This window comes from Lontra canadensis, unplaced genomic scaffold, assembly GCF_010015895.1.
Source record: "Lontra canadensis isolate GAN:19392208 unplaced genomic scaffold, GSC_riverotter_1.0 scaffold6, whole genome shotgun sequence".
Classification (NCBI taxonomy): domain Eukaryota; kingdom Metazoa; phylum Chordata; class Mammalia; order Carnivora; family Mustelidae; genus Lontra; species Lontra canadensis.
Genome location: NW_022631000.1, coordinates 36,597,076 through 36,620,830, shown reverse-complemented (window position 1 = coordinate 36,620,830; position 23,755 = coordinate 36,597,076). Strand labels below are relative to the sequence as shown.

At 38.2% G+C, this 23,755-nt stretch overlaps 1 protein-coding gene across 1 annotated transcript in view; it reads right to left on the bottom strand.

The window, feature by feature from the left end:
* The window catches only part of GFM1 (G elongation factor mitochondrial 1), a 43,522-nt gene extending 20,469 nt beyond the window's left edge, over positions 1-23,053 (bottom strand). The window contains exons 1-13 of the mRNA XM_032852604.1: positions 22,958-23,053; positions 21,551-21,703; positions 20,555-20,687; positions 19,504-19,708; positions 16,987-17,103; positions 14,776-14,926; positions 10,822-10,979; positions 10,146-10,230; positions 7,338-7,475; positions 6,089-6,190; positions 4,246-4,302; positions 1,007-1,144; positions 22-104 (exon numbers count right to left, since the gene is read on the bottom strand). Coding sequence (XP_032708495.1) covers positions 22-104; positions 1,007-1,144; positions 4,246-4,302; positions 6,089-6,190; positions 7,338-7,475; positions 10,146-10,230; positions 10,822-10,979; positions 14,776-14,926; positions 16,987-17,103; positions 19,504-19,708; positions 20,555-20,687; positions 21,551-21,703; positions 22,958-23,047 — 1,610 coding nt within the window. The 5' untranslated portion in view covers positions 23,048-23,053. The remainder of the gene's footprint in view (positions 1-21; positions 105-1,006; positions 1,145-4,245; positions 4,303-6,088; positions 6,191-7,337; positions 7,476-10,145; positions 10,231-10,821; positions 10,980-14,775; positions 14,927-16,986; positions 17,104-19,503; positions 19,709-20,554; positions 20,688-21,550; positions 21,704-22,957) is intronic.
* Positions 23,054-23,755: the final 702 nt, after the last annotated feature.

Here is a 23,755-nt window from a genome sequence, read left to right as displayed (position 1 = left end):
TTAATTCTGCAGCATACTTACGGGACGGGGGCAGTAATGGTCTCTCTGAAAGCAACTTTTGGCTTTCCTGTGACACAAGGACAGCCATATTCTCTTTCCATCCTCTAAAAAGAAGAGGGGAGATAATTTTTTGGTATACTTAAAAAAACAAACTGAAAGAAGAAAAATCAAAAGAATCTTAACTACATTTGAAGCACTCATTTAAATATGATAAAAAATGATAAATCTTAAATCATTTAAGTATCTTACAAAAGTTAAATACATGATTTAAGTAATACAAATGACTCTTAAAGATTTTATAGAAATGAATTCTAATTTAGACTGTTTAACTTACACTTACCTCTAATTAATCTATCCACTAAAACTTCACCTTTATTTCATATTATTATATATTATCTGGAATAGCCTATAAGTCTGTTGTCAGAGTTTCTACTACCTTAATTTCAAAAATATGATCACAACCAGAATTTTCAATCATAAGTCAAACAGCTTTTGTTTTCATTCATAGATACAGAAGACCTTTCCTAGGAAAAATATAAGGCATCTGCTCTATTACCTAAATTCTAGTACTAAATCTATCTAAACCTTCAAGTACTGACTTGAGAAGAAAACAGATAAGAAATGGTTCCAAGAGCAGGTACTGGTGGGCTAACTTCCTCAGCAGGTGTCTCCCTGCAAGTTGTCTCCCTAAGGCTGGCACTGGGATTTGCAATGACCCAACTAACCATGACCTAGTGTTGGATGAATGATCTTACTGCAAATACTCGGGAGTCTTGATTCTAGGAGTCTGCAAATGTTTTACAAATACAAGGATTTAGAAATAAAAATTAATTTTTAAGAGATGGTAACATTTATAACATGGTATATGCCACATCTGGATACAAACCAGAACGAAGTCTGAAGAACCACTATTATTTTACAGTCATTAGACTGAGAATTACTGACTTGTAACAAAACACAGACATAAATAAAATGAATTTAAGTTAACTTCCATATTATTCATTACCTGAGCATAGATTTCTAAGTGTAATTCTCCCATTCCAGATACAATTGTCTCTTTGCTCTCATTGTCAAAGTGGACTTTAAATGTGGGATCTTCTCTTGTAAACCTGCCAATACCTTTTGAAAATTTTTCCAGATCATTCTTAAAAAAAAAGAAAATCATTACACATTTTAGTAAGCATGATAAGCAATGGGATTGTTGAAAGAACTTTACTAAATGAAATCAAATACATGAACAGTTAAGAAATAATAATGATCCCCATCTAGTTCCTAGGCCAGACCCTTTCAACATGTAAGCTTGGACACCACACAGTCAACAGAGCAGGGAATGGTTGGCTGACAGAATTTTCTTTCCACAAGATACAAAACAAGAGTCCAAGGCTTAACTATACCCTTTCCTATTTTATTCTTGGATATACATAGAAATTGTCCATTTGTGGAAAATTTTCTCCATGAAGGGAAAAGAAGAATCTGTGTTACTCTATCACATTTTAGAAATTCTGCACATAACCAAAGGAATCCGTGTGTTTCCCAAGACCTGATTGTAGAATCAAGCAGGACAGTTAAGACCAAAAGTAAGGCAAATGCCACAGTGAGACTTCTTCCTTTAAAAACAGCCTGCTTGGATGTGATTGCATGTACCTTTATTCTCCTTAGATATAGTTCCATACATGGTAAATAGAATTATGGTCCTCTAAGGATATGCCCTAATGCCCCCAAACCTGTGAATGTCACTTTATGTAGTGAAGGGGATTGTGCAGTTATAGTTAAAGTTACAGACTTTGTGATGGGAAGATTACCATGAAGAATCTGGGTTGGCCCAATGTAATCACATGGGCCTTTTTTTTTTTTTTTAATATTTTATTTATTTATTTGACAGACAGAGATCACAAGTAGGCTGAAAGGCAGGCAGAGAGAGAGGGGGAAGCAGGCTCCCCGACGAGCAGAGAGCCCGATGCGGGGCTCGATCCCAGGACCCCGAGATCATGACCTGAGCCAAAGGCAGAGGCTTAACCCACTGAGCCACCCAGGCGCCGCCCACATGGGCCTTTAAAAAGGAAGGGGAAAACAGAAGGGTTAGGTTAGAAAGACAGAATGAGGGAAGAGGCAGAAGATATCTGAAGCACAAGTGACTGATTTCATGGTTGAAGGCACTGAAGACAAGATGACAAGGCCACAAGCCTAGGAAAATGGATAGCCTCTCAAACTAAAAAACAACAAACAAAAAAAACCCCAGGGCCCAGGTGACAGTCATCAAAGAAATGGGTACCCCAGTCCCAACAGCCACAAAGAGCTGAATTTTGCTAACAATTTGAGTAAGTAAAAATAAAATGTCCCCAAGAGCCTCCAGAGAGGAACAGTCCTTTCAATATCTTGATTTTAGTCAATTAAAAACTATGTCAGATTTCTAACACTGTATAATAATACATTTGTGTTATTTTAAGTATGTGGTACTTTCTTCTTATGGCAGCAATAGAAAACTAACACACCCTGAATCACCAGTAGTTAACACTGATAGGTGTGTGCATGGACCTGTGCTATATGTTTTGAATATGTACCTCAAATTCTAACCAAAATGCTGCAAGACAGAATTATGCACATTTCACAGGTGAGGAAACTAGGTGTAGAAAGGCTGAGTGACCTGCTCTAGGCCACAGAGCTAGTGCATGGCAAAGCTGAGACAGAATCCTCAGTTAGTCTATCTCTGAAGTTTTTTGGCCTTTTCCCTACATTAGCCAAGAACCCCCAACTTACAAGAAGATCATCCCTGCCCCCACTATCGAGATTCACAGCTTTATGCAGTGATTTCATTATTTGATTTAAATTTACTCCAGCAAACAGACAACCCTGAGATACCAAAAATCTTTTAGATATTGATGCCTTTGGTTTTCCTCCACTGTTGTGAACTATCAACAGTTAAATATCTTTAACTTCTCTCCCTGATTATTCAGAAGGGAAAAGCAAGCAATTTTAGCAAAGCACCTGAAACTGTGGCATTTCACTGTATGGTAAAATGCAAAGTTTGCCTTTCTTCAAATTTCTGAGATGGAATGACATAATGTTTCTTGCTCCCTCAACATTTTTTTCTATACTGAGAAGGGTCTGGAAAACCTCATTTCCTCAAAACAGAGAAGAAGTACCTGTTAATGTAACCACAAGACAATACATCAGAGTATGTTTTGTAAATAATAGTTCCCAGATGACGTGAGATTATAAAATATTCACTCAATGCATGAATGAGTTCATTTCAATTTACCATATTAACATGACTGTTATGAATGTCAGACCAACTTAAGAACTCAATTATGTGAGCAATGCAAACTAATTCCAATGGTAGTAATGCAAGTAAGAACCTATTCAAGAAATTCTGGTTTCATAAAAAGCTAAATGACATCAAATCCAACCATAAAACTATTCTATTTGAAACTGACAAAGAGGTGCCTGGGTGGTTCAGTTGGTTAAGATCTGACTCTTGATCTCAGCTCAGGTCTTAATCTCAGGGTTGTGAGTTCAAGCCCCACATCCACACCCAGCATGCAGTCTACTGAAACAAAACAAAACAAACAAACAAACAAAAAAGTGATGCAGTGCCTGGTAGTTCAGTCAGTTAAGCATCTGTCTTCGGCTCAGGTCGTGATCCCATGGGCCTGGGATCTGCCTTGCACCAGGCTCACTGCTCAGCGGGCAGTCTGCCTCTCCCCCTGCTCCTGCTCCCTCTCCTTCTCTATCAAATAAATAAATGAAATCTTTAAAAAAAAAAAAAACAAAGGAAGGAAAAGTCTTGTTTGCAGGTTTTCCATGTTATAATGAGATATATACTTCATAACTACCACAAATCCAGAGATGTATTATAATCCATGAGGCAATTAACCTATGTAGTAATCTAATGTAGTTCAGTGAGGTTTTACTATAACTTAGGATAAATGTCCCTATTTCCCCTATTCCGTTCCTTTATGATCTGTATATAGGAAAATATTCTTACCACTTTGGAGCCAATGATACTGTAAAGAGTTAGAAAGCACAGTCTTGTGCCTACTTTAATACCATCAACTTTTTCAGGTATAATGAGAACTAATTACTACCAAGAGACTGGTAGTTTTAGAAGGTGATTTCAATACCAAAAGAAGAAACAGAGACCATAAGATTGCTGGGTATCACAGGATACTATGTGCATTGTGTACAAAGATGAAAAAGGGCTCAAGTTTCTATTGTGCTATACTGAGATTGAAACCAAACTCCTACCTTGTTAGAAGGCTTCATTGCTATTGAAATGACAGGATCAGGAACATGAATTGACTCCTAAAATATTTTTTAAAAGAACAAAGAAGAATTCAAGTACAGTACTATTTGGGTCAGGGATGGATTAATTTTAATGTGCTACTTACAAAAAAACAAAGGACAAATACTAGTCAACATGTTTATGCTAGACAATATATTTCTTGGTCTGTTTTGTATTAAATATATTAATACAATACATTAATAAATGAATGCATATACTTACATGATCTCCTCCCTCCCAAAATAAATAACAAAAAAAAAAGATTATTCACTATTTAAAACCCCTAAGTTTATTGACACATTCATTTTAAATATAATCATAATGAACCCAAATGCCAAAATGTGAAATTCTTATTGGCTAGTGGCTACACACACATGCTGTTGCTGTCTTTTGCCTACTTTATTTAATCAAAAATATACCATGGGGGCACCTGGGTGGCTCAGTGGGTTAAAGCCTCTGCCTTCGGCTCAGGTCATGATCCCAGGATCCTGGGATCAAGCCCCACATCCAGTTCTCTGCTCAGCGGGGAGCCTGCTTCCTCCTCTCTCTCTGCCTGCCTCTCTGCCTACTTGTGATCTCTGTCAAATAAATAAATAAAATCTTTAAAAAAAAAAAAAAAGTACCATGACTATTAAAACAGAGAAAGGACACTAGATTCTTTATGCATATGATACCTCATTCAATCAGTCACAACTCTGACAAGCAGATATTATTATCCCCATTTTACAAATAAAATCATTAAAGGCTTGGAAAGACAAAATAACTTGACAGAGGTGAGACACTAATCAAGGTCTATTTGCTTCAAAGCCTAAGCATTTCCCACAACCTCCAGTCCCTCACATTACTAATTATAGGTATTTAGAGAAGGCCTTATCAACAATATTTGTTTACAAACTATGCCCCTTCTCTAGATCCCCCAAAAACCTGTATATACTTTGATTTTCTGTAGTATCTTAAATCAACATGGAAAGCCATGGACATTAGAGAATATCTTACACAGAAAAGCTAAATTATAAAATTATGAATTCATCACATAATACAGGGACTATTATAGTGCTCATCTACTAGGGTTGGATCAGTTCTTAGGTAAATGACCCACCATAAATTCCTTCCCGGCAAATTACCCATGTGTGCTCAGTCTTTCTTTACTAAATTCAGGAGTGGGACCACCCTCATGAACAGATGGTCATACTGTCAGAGAGCCTACTCAATAAAGGGAAAAGTGAGTGAAGGGGGATTCAAAGGCAGGAAGTGCCCAAGTATGCTCTTCCCTTTGGGATCCCTCAGTCATGAAAAGGGACCTCTGAGTTCCACAGGACAGGCTGTGTACAGTAAGTCAGACTGCCTAGTTGCACCTTGCCTTTGAGCAACGTTCCAGTCTCTTATACCCTAGTCTACATGTTACAGCTCTCTGGGACTGAGGCAAGGGCCCAGGCTGGCTGTTAAGTTAGTAAGTGGCCGCCCACTGAGACTAGCCTGATTCTGGTGATAGGCAGTCGAGAGGCATCCGCAAAGGGGAAGCAGATCTCAGAGTGCAGGAGTCAGCACTTCAAGTTCAGGTGTATCTAGTGAAGATTTTTCCCTCCATGCTAAATCTTAGGGGACTGTGGAATTATTTAACTAAGAAAAATCAGATAAGTTAGGTGTCACAGAGTGCTTGCCTAACTGATATCCAAAGAGCCAGGACAAATCCACACTGATGCCTGTGGCAATAAATGAAAACTGTGACTGTTTTTCTTAAGTATTAAATATACTACATAAACACAGACTTCTAAAAAGTGATAACTTTGAAATTAAATCACGTACCATAGAAAGGCCACTATTATTTTTGTTTGTGAATGTGTCTCCACTAGCACAGTCAATGCCAAACAATGCACAGATGTCTCCGGCATACACTTCCTCAACATCCTAAGGAAAGAAATAGCACTAAGTAATACTTGCAAATAACACATATCAGGACATGGTAATCACATGATGAACACACTGGATATAAACAAACATGGCAGAATCTCACCATGAATTCTACAGAGAATGAATTAGCTAGAACCAATGTAATACCAATAATAACCAAGGCGAGATATACCTTGAATAGGGCCTTTATTTAAACCACATCTCAACTGACAGGACTTGACTTTACATGGAAACTCCAAGCTGTGGCATCATGAGTTGGAAGATCTGTAGTACTGACAGAACACAGAGCTTCACACTTTTAGCGTTATTTCTATGGATTCAAAAGGATGTATTATGTGTGCTGGCACAGTCCAACAATGAGTATATGACAAAGATGTACAAGGAAAAACTGCACAGGAAGTTTTAAAAACAAAGGCAGGTGAGTTCAGCCCATTGTACTTAAAATAGTCTTAATTTCTCACAGATGCAAGCAGTCAAGTAAACACAGGAAATCTAAGAACAAAGCACTGGTGTCTCTTAAGCTTCCTAGTTTTTGTCCATTTATACTGACAGTTCATTCATAACAGCTGTGGCTATGAATGACCAAATGTGCCTGAGTCTTTAACAGTTCCACAGATGTAAACTTCTCATAGCCTCCGGCCCATAAAAACATCTGTGACAATCACTAATTCCTGTATCATGCCCCCTGCTGCCTATCTCACAAAACAGCAATAACACCCAATTTTGAAAGACTGCCTATTCGAGAGACAGTATGGCTACCACAAATTTCTGTACGTCCTAAGATTTTGTTCAGAGCAATAAACTTCTCCAGCAATAGAGCTGACTGGGGAAAGAGTGTGAGCAAGAGACAACCCCACCCACATGGCATTTCTACTAAGGCCTAACCCTAAAAGACCATATAGATGGCTAGAACAGATTGAGACCCAATTAAAAAATTCAAGCTGTAAGCCAAAGTTTATTTCCCTAATTAGACTTTGAGAAGTTCTAAATCTTCAGATGGATTCTAGCACTAATATGGTCCTTCTGGGGGGGGAGCTGATTCTCTAACAGGAAAAATAAACTCTAGGGCTAAACAGGGCTTTCACACAGGGCCATCCCTTGCATTAGAGAAATTTCTGATCTGCCAGGAAGAACCTATACTTGCCTCCATCATATCAGCATGCAGGCGAACCAGCCGCTGCACCCGCACCTTCTTTCCTGTCCTCGTGTTATAGATGGTATCACCCTTCTTCAACTCTCCTTGGTAATTGCGGACATAAGTTAACTGTCCAAATCGTCCAGCCTAGAAGTCAAGATTGGATAAGGTGGAAAGAAGAAAAACGAAACATAAGAATCAAAATTAAGGGGCGCCTGGGTGGTTCATTGGGTTAAGCCTCTGTCTTCAGCTCAGGTCATGATCTCAGGGTCCTGGGATCAAGCCCGCATCGGGCTCCCAGCTCGGCAGGGAGCCTGCTTCTCCCACGTCTCTCTGCCTGCCTCTCTGCCTACGTGTGACCTCTGTCAAATAAATAAATAAAATCTTAAAAAAAAAATCAAAATTAAGAGAAAAACTTCACAACAACCTCCAATCTTTCCCTATCAATTGTGGCAGTATACTTTATACACGTTCTGGTTTATTGTCTAAAATACTTAAATGCTAGCTTTGAATATAAATGAGTTAAATGGTTGTTGTTGATCTTTTTGGTACTACTTCTGATTCTTCTGAAATAAAAATTAGAAAATAATTTTAAATTGCATATGCAATAAGGAAATATCCTTTTGCCTTCTGTTATAAGTTTGGTTTAACGCAATTAAGATATAAAACACAAATATAATTATTGGAAAGACAACAAAAATATAATTAGAAATGGTAAGACTGTATTATACATCTAAAAAAAATCCTTTGATAAGCACCTGCAAAGCTATATAAATAAGCATTCTTTAAAGTAACTGAATATAAATTAAATAACCAAGGATCAATTCCTCCTCAATACTAACACTAACCAACTGGGTATGTTTTAAAAGTTGCCATTTAACATTTAAAAGTTCCCATACTGATTTATAGGTTTACACAATAACAATAAAAACCCCAAAAGGAATTTTTAAACACATTATTGATTTTAAAATTCATTTTGAAAAATAAATGAAAAGAAAAAGCCATTTCTTAAAGTATTCTGACAATGAGAAGCTAACATGACTGATATAAAAACATTTTAATACTCCAAACTTAAAAAGTACAGAAGGAGGACAAATTAAACTCAATAGCACACAGAGTAAAAAAATCTAAAATGCAGAATAGAACACATCTGTCAACAGACAGTAATGACAGAAGACATGACAATGGATAAGTACAGCATTGTTCAGTAACTGGGAGCTGGACAATTGGTCCTCTATGTGGAGGCAGAGGAGATACATTTAGAGTCCACCTCACAGCACACAGCAAAACAAATTCCAGCAGGATTAACAATGAAAAAAAAGTCACAAATAAAATAGAAAACATTTATGAAATATATACAAAGAAGAGGACGTTAAGGTTAAAAATGAGAGAAGTAAAAAAGACGAATACATTTGACTATAAATTTAAACTGCTGTTTTAAAAAATAAGAGAGCATTCAAATAAGTAAACACTTTGACACTAATTTTTAAAATAAGAAATAAGACAATTGCAAAAGAGGAATTATAACTGCATAACCAATATATGGAAAAAGTTCTGTACCATTAGGAATTAAAGCAAGATGTAAAGCAAGAAGAATTACTAACTTTCACTTATAAAACCGGTAATAATTTTTAAATAATACTCAATGCTGATAAAGATTCATTGAAATAATTTAATACATTAACTCTAGGAAAGAAATCTGATAATAAACCATTAAATATTAAAACATTCCATTCCTGGGGCACCTGAGTGGCTCAGTGGGTTAAGCCTCTGCCTTCCACTCGGGTCATGATCTAAGAGTCCTGGGATGAAGCCCTGAGTCAGGCTCTCTGCTCAGCAGGGAGCTTGCTCCCCCTCACCCCAACTGCCTCTCTGCCTACTTGTGATCTCTGCCTGTCAAATAAATAAATAAAATCTTAAAAAACAAAACAAAACAAAAAAAACAGTGTTAAAACATTCCATTCCTTTAATTCAGTAATCATCATTTCAGGAATCCTAAGAAGATATTCCTAAATGTATATTTTTAAAAGCTTTACCCATAAAAATTGTCACAATTGTTATTTGTACTTTTCAACTTAAGTTTTCCAGAGTAAGTGTATTGTAAAAATTTTACAATAAAAACTAAAAGCCCCCCAAATAGAATCCCATCCCAGAAATAACCACTTTACATTGTAACACTTCTAACTTAACCACTTTCTTTCCCCGTTAAAATAATATGAACACCAGCAACAACAACCTAACAAAAAGTACCCAAATCTTGGTTTCTAATACCATTCTCGGTTAAAAGTAATGGAACCAAGGCACCTAAAATGGTTGATTCTAGGGTGGAGACAGGGAGGATAAGCCTGGAGGATCCTGCAGTGCCATCAAAGTCAGGAAATACTCAAAAGAACAACACACTACTCAATGTCAAAAGGACACAGGAACAACTCGAAGAGCTCCAATGGCCAAACCTGACCAACCTGCACAACAAAATAACGTACTACTCACTGTGACTCAAAATACATATCCATGAGGCCATGCTGACATAAAGATAGACTGAATAAAAATATAAATGGGGAGAGAAGACAACTCTCCCGTATAGAAGAATCCCAAGTAACTTAGTAGATACTGCTCCCTCAAGGGGGTGGAACATGATTCCTCATAGCTTAAGTGTGGGCTGCTTACAGCAACTTCCTTCTGAAGATGCAGTATGGAAAGAGAAGGGGGAGTAATTTTCAGCAGAGAAATTTGTAACAAAATCATTTTGTAATAGGAAGAACACATTAGAAGAAAATTTCCACCTACAGCAATTACATACATTAGAAAGCAACTTACCTCCAGTTTAAAAGCCAAGCCTACAAATGGGTGGGAACTGCTTCTCTCGGAGTTCATTAAGATTTTGTTTTTCTCTCCTGAGTCACTTAAAAGAAATATAAATCTGTGAGATGCATTATTTGATATCTCTCTTATATCACTTTATTTCATCAGAGAAAAAGCATCGACATGTTAAATATTTCTGACTTCATATAAGGGAAATTTCACTGAGACTGGTAAGAGTAACTTCTCAGGGCTTAGTTACTACATTATGACATGACCAGAGCAGACCAAAAACACAAAAATGGCAGAGAAAGAAAAAAAAAATAATCAATGAGAGCTTAAAAAAATGTTTGCATTTCAAACTTAAAGGTTTTTTTTGTTTGTTTTTGGTTTTGTTTTGATGTGGCCAAAAACAGCTGGTCCTAAATGAAAAAAAATTTAATCATGAAGAAAACCTTAGTAGATAATAAACCATACTTCTAACTCACAAACAATATGATATGGCAAATGGTATAATAGTTTTCTACATGTCAAAAGTGTTACCCAAATAGAAACTGGCAACTGATTTTTGTAAATTATGGGGGGAAAAACGGATAAACACAACTTAATCAAAAGAACCATTCTTAAATTCTTTCACAGTGCATAAATGTTAAAGTATTTCTACATGGACTAAGATTCAATTTCCAAGACTTACTCCCCCTGATTGAGAATAGCGTAATTTTGGACTTCAGATGGATTTGGGAGGTATTCTAAAACAGCATCTAGAAGAGGCTGAACTCCTTTGTTCTTCAACGCACTTCCCAAAAGGACAGGAGTAAATGACCTATTTAGAGTAGCTCTTCGGATTGCACACTACAAAAGAAAAAAAAATTAACAATTAACCTTAAAAAAAGTTTTGTATTTCAGATCAATTACAAACCAGTGAGGGGCACTTGGGTGGCTCAGTGGGTTAAAGCCTCTGCCTTAGGCTCAGGTCATGATCCCAGGGTCCTGGGATCGAGCCCCGCATCGGGCTCTCTGCTCAATGGGGAGCCTGCTTCTCCCTCTCCCTCTGCCTGCCTCTCTGCCTACTTGTGATCTCTGTCAAATAAATAAATAAAATCTTAAAAAAAAAAAAAAAGAAACTTCAAACCAGTAAGTGAATAAAAGGAACTGACACTCTTTGGAGTACAGGCTATAGTGGAGACTAGAACAAGGTCCTTTATACATTAAAGGTCAAAATACAAGGAAAAAAATCAGTTCCTTCTCCAGGGCTAGGAAGCAATTTACTATATAACTGCTTTTGACATTCTTGGAATGTCACTAATTTCCAATGTGACAAAAATACACATACACACACAGACACACACATAGAAAAAAGGCACACACAGAGAGAGGTATAAACAGTATACTAACAATTATGTAATAAGGAAAAGTAACACACACACGCACTATGTCTGGAAAAATACACCAAAAACTATTAACTGGTAACCTGTTTTAGGGAAGAGGCAGAGAACTAGGCAAACAGGAGACACATGGGAGACTTTTTTTTTCTTTACTGTATACCTTTGTGTACTTTTAAATGTTTAAAACCTATGAAAATATCTATTAAAAAAACACATTTAATTAACAGATGTTTTCTTTCTTTTAAACAACATACATACAGGAAGCCAAGTAGTACAAATCACTCATAAACTAAGAGCCATGAGAGTAACAGGCTATGATGTTACTCTTGCTTAAGGTGCGAGAGCTATGAATGTGTCCCAGCCCTCTGGGCTAAGCAGGTCTCTGAGAGTAAGCAATGGAATGAAGTCTTAGCAGCTAGAAGACATCAACAGTGATAGGGAAACCAGTGTACAATTATTCTTCTAGGAAACTAGTTATTGTAAAAAAAAGAAAAAAAAGCTTAACGCAAAAACTTACAACTGTAACTTCTGAACATCACTATAATACAAGTCGCTAACCACTTAATAAATTACCGTAAGCCACGGGACCAAAACTCTGACTTACCAAACTTCCCGTATATGCAAGTATGGACGTAAATAATCTTATCACATTTACTTTACAACAGAAAAACAGGAAGGTGGTAGATAAATAGAAAAAAAAAATTAGAACCATCCTAATACCAGCCTAACAAAAGCTTTATTTTTCAAAAATTTCCCTTTTCATAAGAATCATTTTCACACTTCAAAGGTGCTGCCTTTCCACTGTCCCTAATAATATATCCAATACAGAAGGTATACCTATGTATCCTCTGCAGAAAACAGTAAACATAGCAGCACTGAATTGGCCATGCTTAGAAAGGCCTGTTTACAAGGTTGGGCCCTGGCTGGTGTCTGAGAACCTGGATTCAGGGGGGTTCCAGCATTCCCAGAACTGACAATGGTTCACCATGGCTACAGTCTGCACAAACAATGGGTGGATGCTAAACACCTGCTTTCCTCCTGCAAGTCTGTTCCTCCAGGCAGAGGATGTCTTTCAATAGCCATTAATAAAACCGAGGGCATGAGTTTCTAACAGATGAGATTCACAGGTATAGTCACGACTCACTGCTGGAGGAGTGAGGCATACCCTGCCATGACTCCACTGTGAGAGGACTCTTGGAAGCTGATACATGGTTTTCTGCTGGACTTCACCTCATTTCACCTTTCCCTTTGTTGATTTCGCTTTTTATCAGAGCCACGACTATGATTAGGTGTTGAGAATTTTGTGTGATCCTCCTGAATCACTGTACCTGGGAATGGTCCAAGGGACCTCTGACACATGCCCTTTAACAGATAAAAGCCTAACTCTGTGTTGTGGTTCCCAGGACACAATGCTTGACCTATACCCTCCTACATAGTTTATGAAAACTAAAGGACTCAAGTTATGAGATTAGTAAGCGTCCTCAGCTTCGACAGGGTTCTTTCCTTGTGCATTTCGCCTACTATCAACTCCTGTGCCACGTCTTAAACACAGTAATCATTTATCTGATCTCTGCTAAGTGTACCATGTGGTTTGGTAAAATAAGTACCAGTTTTTCTAATGGTAAAATAAACAAAATTTATCACTTTAACCATTTTTAAGTATACAGTTCAGTGGCATTAAGTACATTTACACTGCTATGCTGTCATTACCACTATCCATCTCCAGAATTTTTTCATCATCTCAGATGGAAACTCTGTACTCCTTAAACTCTCTATTCTGTAACCCACCCCTCTGCCACCACCCCTGGTAACCACTATTTCTGTCTTTAAGAATTATGACTGTTCTGGGTACCTCATATAAGTGGGAAAATATGTCATTTGTCCTTCTGTATGGTTCGTGTCATTTAGCATGTCTTCATGGTTCATCCACGCTATAGCATGCATCCGAATCTCTCCTTTTTAAGGCTAAATCATAGTCCATTGTATGTATATACTAATTTTGTTTATCCATTCATCCACTGATGGGCATTTGAGTTGTTTCCAGCTTTTTGCTACTGTGAAGACTGCTACTACCAACACAGGGGTACAAATACCTATTTGAATAATTCTTTCGGATATTATCCAGAAGAGGAACTGCTGAATCCATATGGTAGTTCTAGGTTTAATTTTTTGAGGAATGGCCGTACTTCTTCCACAGTGACTGCATCATTTCACATTCCCACTAGCAATGCACAAGAGTTCCAATTTCTCTGTATCTTCGCCAACACTTGCTATTTTACTAGCTATCTTAATGGATAAATTGAAATCTCATGATTTTGACTTGCCTTCCCTAATAATTAGTGATACTAAGCATCTTTTCATGTGCTTATTGGCCTCTGTGTGTATCCTCTGGAAAAATTATCTACTTGAAAAATAAATACCAATCTTAAGCAGAGATCTTTTTTTTTTAAGGATCTAAGTGACCAAGTGAAGAAATCTATACAGCCTTCTAAACAGTACAAGTATCAACATTTAGTCTGTAACCATTTAGCAGCCTCATCACTTAATCTGTTTTATTGCTGTAACACTTGTATATTTATCTTCTTTCTCCTTAAGAAGATATACTCAAGAGGTTGGATTTTTTTTTTTTTTAAAGATTTTATTTATTTATTTGACAGAGAGAGATCACAAGTAGACAGAGAGGCAGGCAGAGAGAGAGAGGGAAGCAGGCTCCCTGCTGAGCAGAGAGCCCGATGCGGGACTCGATCCCAGGACCCTGAGATCATGACCTGAGCTGAAGGCAGCGGCTTAACCCACTGAGCCACCCAGGCGCCCGGATTTTTTTTTTTTAAGATTTATTTATTTATTTGACACAGAGAGAGAGAACACAAGTAGGCAGAGAGGCAGGCAGAGAGAGAGGGGAAGCAGGCTCCCTGCTGAGCAGAGAGCCCGATGCAGGACTTGATCCCAGGACCCTGGGATCATGACCTGAGCTGAAGGCAGAGGCTTAACCCACTGAGCCACCCAGGTGCCCAAGAGGTTGGATGTTTAAATATCATCTTTTCTTTTTAGAACTATAACTCCTTTCCCATTGTAAGATGTTATAGAACTCATTACTTAAAGAATAATAAGAAATAGCAAGTATTTTTTTAAAAAACCAATAATATTAATAAATTTACTCAGATTTCATTAATAAAACCCATGCATAAAAGCATCATGTCTCTTACCCACAAAAAACCCCACCCTATTTTTGTTATTTTAAGACTTATTTTGAGAGCACTTGCCTTTAAATCAGAAACTGAGGGGATTTTTTCCTCCAAGAACATCTCACCAAGCTGCTCATCTGAATTGGCAACACATTCAATCAGCTCTTGCCGGTGATCAGCTGCTGCTGCCCTGAATTCAGCTGGAATTTCCCCATATCGAACAAACTGACTAAGAAAAGAAATGCTTTATTTTACTGCTATAAGGATATTCAATTAAACAGTATAAAGCACCAATGAAAAACACAACCCCTAATGGCTAAAATTTTTTAAATGAGAAAGAGCTTTGATATATTTGCATTAAAATGGCAAGTAAGACCAATGTAGATCTTTAAAATTTAGACAGAATAGTGGGCAAAAATACTTAAATAAGCAAAGCAAATTGCCAAGGTTGTACTACTAATAAATACAAGAGCCAAGCTTCAAAGTCATTCTGACTCCAAAGCTCATATGACTCTTGAAAATTTTATTAACCAAATTAATAAGAATATCACAGTCACTAACAAGGAGGAAAAGAGACCTGACTCTATTCCTTCCACTGGTAACAAATGCAATTACACAATTTTAACACAGTATATAGTAAAAAAAAAAAAAGGTTACTAAATATGACAAACTCTTCAACCTTAACCCCAGATCTCCATTTCTTTAGGGGCTGGATAGGAAAGAGTTATAAATATACACAACTGAGAAACAGATATACATGATATTTAAAACATCAGTGTCAAAAGCTTCAAAGTACTTCTTTAAAAATGGAAACTAACATCCAAAATATCAGCTTTCCAGAGAATGTGTTCCTAAATTAAAAAAGTAAAAGAAGTCAACCGCATATAGTCAGAAAATAATTCTTTTCTCAAAAAATGCTCTTCACAGCCTTCAGATCATAATTTCATCCTTCCTGTCAAGTTCCCCTGGTTCTTAGCCTTTTATGTCAGAATCAGCTATGGGTCCTTTTGAAATTTATATACCCAGAGGTCTAGGGCTGGGAAAGGGGGCAGGTATAGTAAGAAATTTCATCTGTGGTAGGGGCATAACAAAGTTTAAGAGCCTTTACTTTAGAAGACAAATGTGTGCCCTGGTAACTTTGGGAAAGTGGATTTATTCATTCATTTACAAATATTTTTGAGTCCTTATTGTGTACCAGAAAGTGCTAGGGCTTGGGACAGCATTGAATAAACATGATAAAATATCCCTATCCTCTTGGGCCTTACATTCTAAGAAATAGTAGATAAACCACAGTCACTACTGTCACACAAGAAGTGAGAGAAATGCCTCATCTACTAGACAGCCTATATCCTTCCCCTGCCTACAAGACAGCTGATGAGGATAAAGGATACAGTTAACTGAACACAACACCCTTCACCCACCTGCCAGATTAGCAATCCCAGTTCCACAGCAGAGAAAGAAAGCCTCTCGGGGAATTACCCCTAGAGAAACTGCTAGGCTATTGGGGGCCACTCCTCCTAATGAAGGGTCACTTATGTCTTCCCACATTGTCCATAACAGTGCCACTCAAAATGTGGTCTACAGACCTATAATGGCAACATCACTTGGGAGCTTTCCAGAAATGCAAATTCCAGGCTCCCCCCAGACCTACTGAATCAGAATCATCTGGAAGTGGATCCAGGAATGTGTTTTAACAAGCTTGCACGTGATTTTTCTGAATGTCAAATTTTGAATAACCACTGGGAAAACACAGTTTTGTATGTAGAGGTCACTCAAAATTGATTGATGGATCAAATACCATGTCAAAAAATTACCAATTTGCTTCTTATGTTCTCCAAACCACATCTGCACTATTTATAACTGCTTTTATGTATTGTCGTTTTATCTCTGTAGTCTCATCAATAGAGCAAACATTCATGATCCATATTTTCTTCCCAGTTTTTATCATAATACCCAGGACATAGCAGCTACTCCATAAAAGTCCACAGGATGAATCAACGAAAAAACAAATGGAAAATGAGAAACATTACTAGCCCAAGCTGATGGCCTTTTACCATACCATGCATATAACAGGATATAAATTACCCAAAAAATAACATACTCTCCCCTTGGAAAGAATACTAAGCAAAATGGGAACCAACTAGGATTAAAGGCATTAAAAAAAATCATTTTGGAGTATATTCCTCTAGCCACATTTTACAAAGATGTTTTCTCTATGTTTAAAGAAATCATTCTTTCTTTTTTCTCGTTGATGCTTCTTAAGATATTAATAATACATTTTTAACTTACCCAAAGTCTCCATCAAAATAGATGGCTCGTTCCTCAATAAGGTCTATTATACCTCTAAAATCACCCTCCAAACCAATGGGTATCTGCATAAATGCTGCATTGTGACTCAGTTTAGACCTGAAAAATAAAAATATGTATGTTTACCAAATAAAAATACATATGTCCTCCCTAAATCCCTTTGAAATGACAAAAATAAATCAACGGCAGATGTTGTGGAACTGAGAAGGGTATCATCAGGAGCTCAAAACAGAAAATATATTCGGGCGCCTGGATGGCTCAGTCATTAAGCATCTGCCTTGGGCTGGAGTCATGATCCTGGGGTCCTGGGATCGAGTCCCGCATCAGGCTCCCTGCCCAGTGGGAGGCCTGCTTCTTCCTCTCCCACTCCCCGTTTGTGTTCCCTCTCTTGCTCTGTCAAATAAATAAAATCTTAAAAAGGAAAAAAAAAAAAAAAAAAAACTCGGAAAATTTAAAACAATTGGGAGTAACCAAATTCACCATGCTCAGGAAGCCAAAATCCTATTTAAGCAACAAGAGAACTCTAAACTAAGTGTTTCTCCATCAGCTTCCCAGAATATCCTGGATCAAAAACATAAGGGGGAAGAACAAGTCAATGGTGGCTGGTCAGAAAACTAAAGGACAGTGGGATCACCTTGCCCATCTCTCCTTAGATCAGCTGACTCTAGCAAAGCTGAGTACAGCTAAAGAGGACGTTCTTACAGGAGAACTTTTAGCATGCATGTTAAAAATCAGATACTCATTATCAGCCTGTACCCTCAATCAGGCACAACCACTGAAGGGATTCACGGCAGGTATTCTCACTGAAAAAGAAATATGCTCTGGCTACCATTGTTTAGTCTAGACTCTAGGCCCCTATCTATAACTATGGATAGAGAACTAAGAATCACCAAATATTTGAAGGTTACCAATAGCTTAAAAGAGACGTGTGAGCTCAAGAAACAGTATTAACTTCCAAGGAGAGAGTTATTGAAAGAAAATAAAACGCAAAGATCTGAGAACTACCTTTCTATTAATGAAGACAATGCAATAAAAGACAAAGTTTAAGAAATTAATTACATAATTACAGAAATTAAAAAGAAAGAAAAGGCTAACATAACAGAAGGGACACAGATGACCTTCAGATTAATGAGCTGGAAGACTGACATCAATTCTCTCATAACCCAGTCGAAAATGAGAAGAAACAAAATGTATGAGAATGTATGGTAGAAAAGGTAATACATGGAGATGAGATCCAGAAATTCTAAAATCTGTTTAATAGGAGTTACAGAATGCAGATAAGAGGGAGTAGAGCAGAAAGAGAACTGCAGTAGTCACATAAATGCTAAAAGAGAATTTTCTTGGAATTCAGACAACAACTTGGTAGAAACAGTCCATCCATTGCCAAGTACAAGTAAAATATAAGTAAAAAGGACAAAAAGTGAAAAGGTTTTGTTTTCCCAAGAAATTACTACAAATACCCAATAAAGAAACTTTCATGCTCATATTCCCAAATACATCACTTCCATCAGTGCGCACAGCAATACGGTCTCTTGAAGCTCCTTCAACACTGTATCCTTCATGATCAGACACATCACTCTTGGTCTCTCCACTACCAGAAACTTTACTATTTTCATCAGCTCTGCCCTGGGATATTTGAATAGGAAACTGAGAGCTCCATTTACACATCCACCAAAGATGGAAAGTGAAAATTCCACTCTTTTCAAAGGCTATGTGAAATATACAATATTGAGCAAAGTATAAAATGCCAGGACCACAACTTAGTTACATCTGGTACAGAAAGGAAGTGTTACTGTTGTTTTAGCAAGTATGTTACCATATGAACCCAAGGGAATACACCAAAACTTCTTAAGGGCATTAACTAAAATTCCTTAAATTGGGGTGCTTGGGTGGCTCAGTGGATTAAAGCCTTTGCCTTTGGCTCAGGTCATGATTCCAGGGTCCTGGGATTGAGCCCCACATCGGACTCTCTGCTCTGCAGGGAGCCTGCCTCCTCTCTCTCTCTGCCTGCCTCTCTCTCTGCCTACTTGTGATCTCTGTCAAATAAATAAATAAAATCTTTAAAAAAGGGTAAAAATTTAATAAAAAAAATAATAAAGTTCCTTCAATAAAGGTTAAAACAGACAATCCTCTAGGTTTGTCTAAACATATACTTATAGAATCCACACTAGATTATTACTTCTCTAATCACAGCAAAACAGTGAATTGCCAGATTGTTATCTGAACTCACCTTAAACCTCCCTATAATTTAAGTCACATTTTCCCCATTTTACAGCAAATGTAACTGATGAGATCACATCACAAATCAAACTACTGACTTCGATGTTTCTTTTACTAAGATAAGTCACTCACATAAATTTCAGGGAAAAAATCTTTTTTTTCCCCCTAAAAATTTTTTTAGGAATAAAGCTTAATGACATTGAATTAATAATTGTCAGGTTTGTCAGGTTTCTTATCCAAATCATCACAGCCCCTCCTGTTCTTTCTAAGGCTCAGTACCTCATTTGCTGCAGGGCCCTGGTGGGGTTGGAGCCCATTCGGTCCAATTTGTTAATGAAAGTTAAAAAAGGAACGTTGTAGCGCTTCATCTGACGATTAACAGTCATGGTCTGGCACTGCACCCCGCCAACAGCACAGAGAACGAGGACTGCACCATCCAACACTCTCAGGGCCCTTTCAACTTCTATTGTGAAGTCCACATGTCCTAAGTTAGATAAAGAAGTGTGTGAGGGTCTTAAAGTATGAATTTTTATAACAAGCACGATTACAAGCTTTTGTAAAACAAACAAGCTTTTGTATTTCTCCTCATGACGTAAGTCTTTTAATTAGAATGTGGATTTCTTAAACCACCATACTGTTTACTCACCATAAGGTCCAGGAGCCCAACTCTTCAAAAAACTATGTGGGGGGTGCCTGAGAGGCTCAGTTGTTAAGCACCTGCCTTCAGCTGGGGTCATGATCCCAGAGTCTTGGGATCGAGCCCCGCATGGGTCTCCCTGCTTGGCGGGAGGCCTGCTTCTCCCTCTCCCACTCCCTCTGCTTGTGTTCCCTCTCCTGCTGTGTCTCTGTCAAATAAATAAATAAAAATCTTAAAAAAAAAAAAACAAAAAAAACACAACAAAACTACGAGGGCATGGGCACCTTTAAATCAGATACAGCTTTCAATGGGCAAGAACCTTCCTACTCAAAATTTATTTGCACCGTTTTTTCTTACTTATTTATTTGACACACAGAGACAGAGGACAAACAGGGGGAGCTGCAGGCAGAGGGAGAAACAGGGAGCCTGATCCAGAACTCGATCTCATGGATTATGACCTGAGCCGAAGGCAGTTGCTTAACCAACTGAGCCACCCAGGCGCTCTATTTGCACTCTCTTTTAAGGAAACCACATAATGATGAAGTGCTCTAGGTCCCAGATTTCTCTAACAAGAATTCACAGTCACACTTCTGAATATCATTTGACACTTAAAAATGAGTTGGGACATAATAAAGAACTAAATGTGCTTTTGTCAAAACAAGCTGCAACAGTTAAACTAAGACTTCAACTCACCAGGAGTATCTATAATGTTGATATTGACATCTTTCCACATGGTATAGGTGGCTGCTGACTGAATAGTGATTCCTCGTTGTCTCTCTAGTTCCATGGAATCCATGACAGCACCAACTCCATCTTTACCTTTCACCTAAACACAAGCACAGTAATTCAGAGTCCCCCATCCCTACATCCCAAAAAGGAAAGAAATCTTACTGAGTTGGAACTAGAACACAGATAGTTAACTGATGCAATTTTCAGAGAAGTCAGACCATATCATATTGTGAAACAGAGAAATGATTACAAGTTTTGCCCTCTATTTACTGTCTAACCCTCTTTTCATTGCTCTTCCCAACAACGGCTAACATAGAGCAATCACCTCAGTCTTTGAGCCAACCCCGTTTCCTCCGCACTGTTCCTGCCCACTAGCCTTGTGGTAGTCCGTGAGCAGATGCTAAAAGCACACATTTTTCCCTGCTCTATGACATGTGGATTTTGAGGCCTGAGTGGGAAGGAGTCAGCTTTCAAAATATGTGACTTAACAAGATGACCTTCATCTGAAGAAATGGAGAGTTAAGTTACTCAATGATATGGTAATTTCTTTAGAAGACTTTCAAATTTTTTTTTCTGATACATGTATTTTGTAACTATTAACATCATACTATATATAGTTTTAAACCCTTCTTAAACATCTCTCCATAACGTTAAAAAGTATGTAAATACGACTTTAACAGCTGCTTAAGAATATATCATGACGTATTAATTGAAGTATAATTAACAGTTATATTAGTTTCAGATGCAGACTTAACATTCCTAAAGGACAATCTACCGAGGATACTCATAGTGATGGTTTCTAGAAAGATTCCTCACAACATCGCTGCAAGCCAGTTTGACCTATCTATCCCTTTGTGCTAGGACTTCAATAAAGATCAACTGCAACCATTCTTTTATTCTTTCAGGTTTTGTGATGTTTATTAAATCCATCTAGCTCTGAATCAACCAGGAACCCCACACCTCATGCATCTTTGCAATTCTGCCAGTGTAGTAAAGCACTCGTTCTGTTAATGTAGTTTTTCCAGAATCAATGTGAGCTGAAATTCCAATATTTCGTATCTTTTCATTAGGAATCACTCCTGATGAACACCATCGGCAGACTTCCCAATTAACCTGAAAAAATAAGAGCTCAAATCAATGCACTTTTTATAAGAGATAATGGGCAACTAGAATTGGTCCGGTTGGTATCTTTCCACCAAAGAATCTCAATGGAAACAAAACATCATGTGAGAATGCCTGGAAAGGCAAAAGAAGGAATGCCTCAACCTGCAACTCCTGCAACCAAAGGAGAAACGGCAAGAGAGGACAGAAAGGGCATACACGTTCTTATAAATAAATCAGAAAAATATATTCAAATAAGCTAGTTAAATAAAGGGGGACAGATACTTTTCCAAATGTCACAGGTTTGAAAATACATGCTGAGGCTAATAAAACCAGTAAGACAACTTCCAACAATTTTAAAAGGAAACACAGTTTTTCGTTTAAATTTTACTTATATCCCCCCCTTCTCCCTTACTGTAGTTGACAGCTAGCAAGGATGTTTTCCAACACATATGCTTTGTGTTGTGGTACGGATAGTTCCAAGGGACCCCACAAAAGGTTTCCAATTCCTTCTGCACGGGAAGAATTACTTTTTTAAAAAACTTCATTTAATTTGGTCAGGTGGGGGTAAGGGAGAACCATATATTTTACCGAACCAAGACAATATAAACCTCTCTCTATAGGACTGCAAATCCAAAAGGTACTGCAGCACTTCTGGGGAAAGGGAAACAGAAGAACTTAGAAAAGTTGGGCAAATACTAAATGGATTCTGGTGGACAGGCATTTAGATGAAATCCCATGAATATCAGCAAGCAAAGCAAACGACATCTGCATACCAGGAAAGGCTCAACTCCCACCCCAACCTACTCCACTGTGCAACCCCAGCAAAAGACAGAAATAGGATCAAAGTAGCGGGAAGTTCGAACGCCAAAACAAATAATCCAGGGTCTGCCCGAAGAGGGCTGTCCACAGCCCAAGGACTCTGTGCAGAAAAGAGCACTCGATAATGAGTCAGAAGCCCTGGGTTCGAACCCTGAACACACTAATTTTTCAGTTGTTCTGACCGGCACTCCAGTCACTTCCCCCCCGAAAAAGAGACTGAAACATAAATCGGTGGCCCGTCCACTACCCCAGGGCACCGAGACGCAGCTCATGAATAACGAGATGTTCAGGTACCGAAAAACTTTTCAGCACTGAGGCACGACACCTCGTACCCGGAGCTCTCAGGAGGTCCCAGAGAAGGCATTACTGTTCCCTAGCCCTGGAGGGACAGCAAGGTGCTTTATGCAGTCCCTGGTTTGGTTTCGCCTCGCCGGGCTCTAGTACCTGCTTCCTCTGCCATCCCAGGGTAGCGGCGACCCGCGGGAGCCGCCCGCTCCCCAAAGCCATGGCAGCGGCTGCTCCCAGCAGCCTCATGGCAAGCGCAGAAGCGGCGTTAAGGTGGGGCAGCTGTAGGACTTCTCAGCAACCTGACCCACATCAAAATGCGTTCAAAGTCACGCCGGCAATCAGTGCCGGAAGAGCGCTTCCGGGTCGAAGGACGCGGAGGAGGTGAGAGGAAAGATAAGAGGAGAGACTTCCGGCCCTCAGAGCCGACAAGCCCCGTCTACTTCCATGGCGCCCTCTATGGACCTGGAAGAGAAAGTGCAATCGCTCTGGCGAGCTAATCAAGCGTTTGTGTGCCCCTAGGAAGATGCAACTTTTATTTTTCCTTTCTTTTTTTTTTTTTTAATTTTTATTTATTTTTAAAATTTCTTTTCAATGTTCCAGAATTCATTGTTTATGTACCACACCCAGTGCTCCATGCAATACGTGCCCTCCATAATACTCACTCCGAGGCTCACCCAACCTCCCAATCTTTTGAACGTGGTTATTTTGCGCGTTCGGTGTTGCCGTCATGTCTACTTTTGTGTAGGTTTAAAATTTTTCATAACTTTTAAAAAATCTGAATAGCCTCCTCTCCCCTTTAAAGGGCCTAGAAGGCCCTGCTTGAACAGCCACACCAATATAGCAATGTGGAGAAATGTTTATAACAGAATAAAGTAAAAAAACAAAATGCAAAGTTGCTGTTTATGTTATTACAAATGCAAAAAAATTATAAGACATGACCCGAAGCGCGCCTGG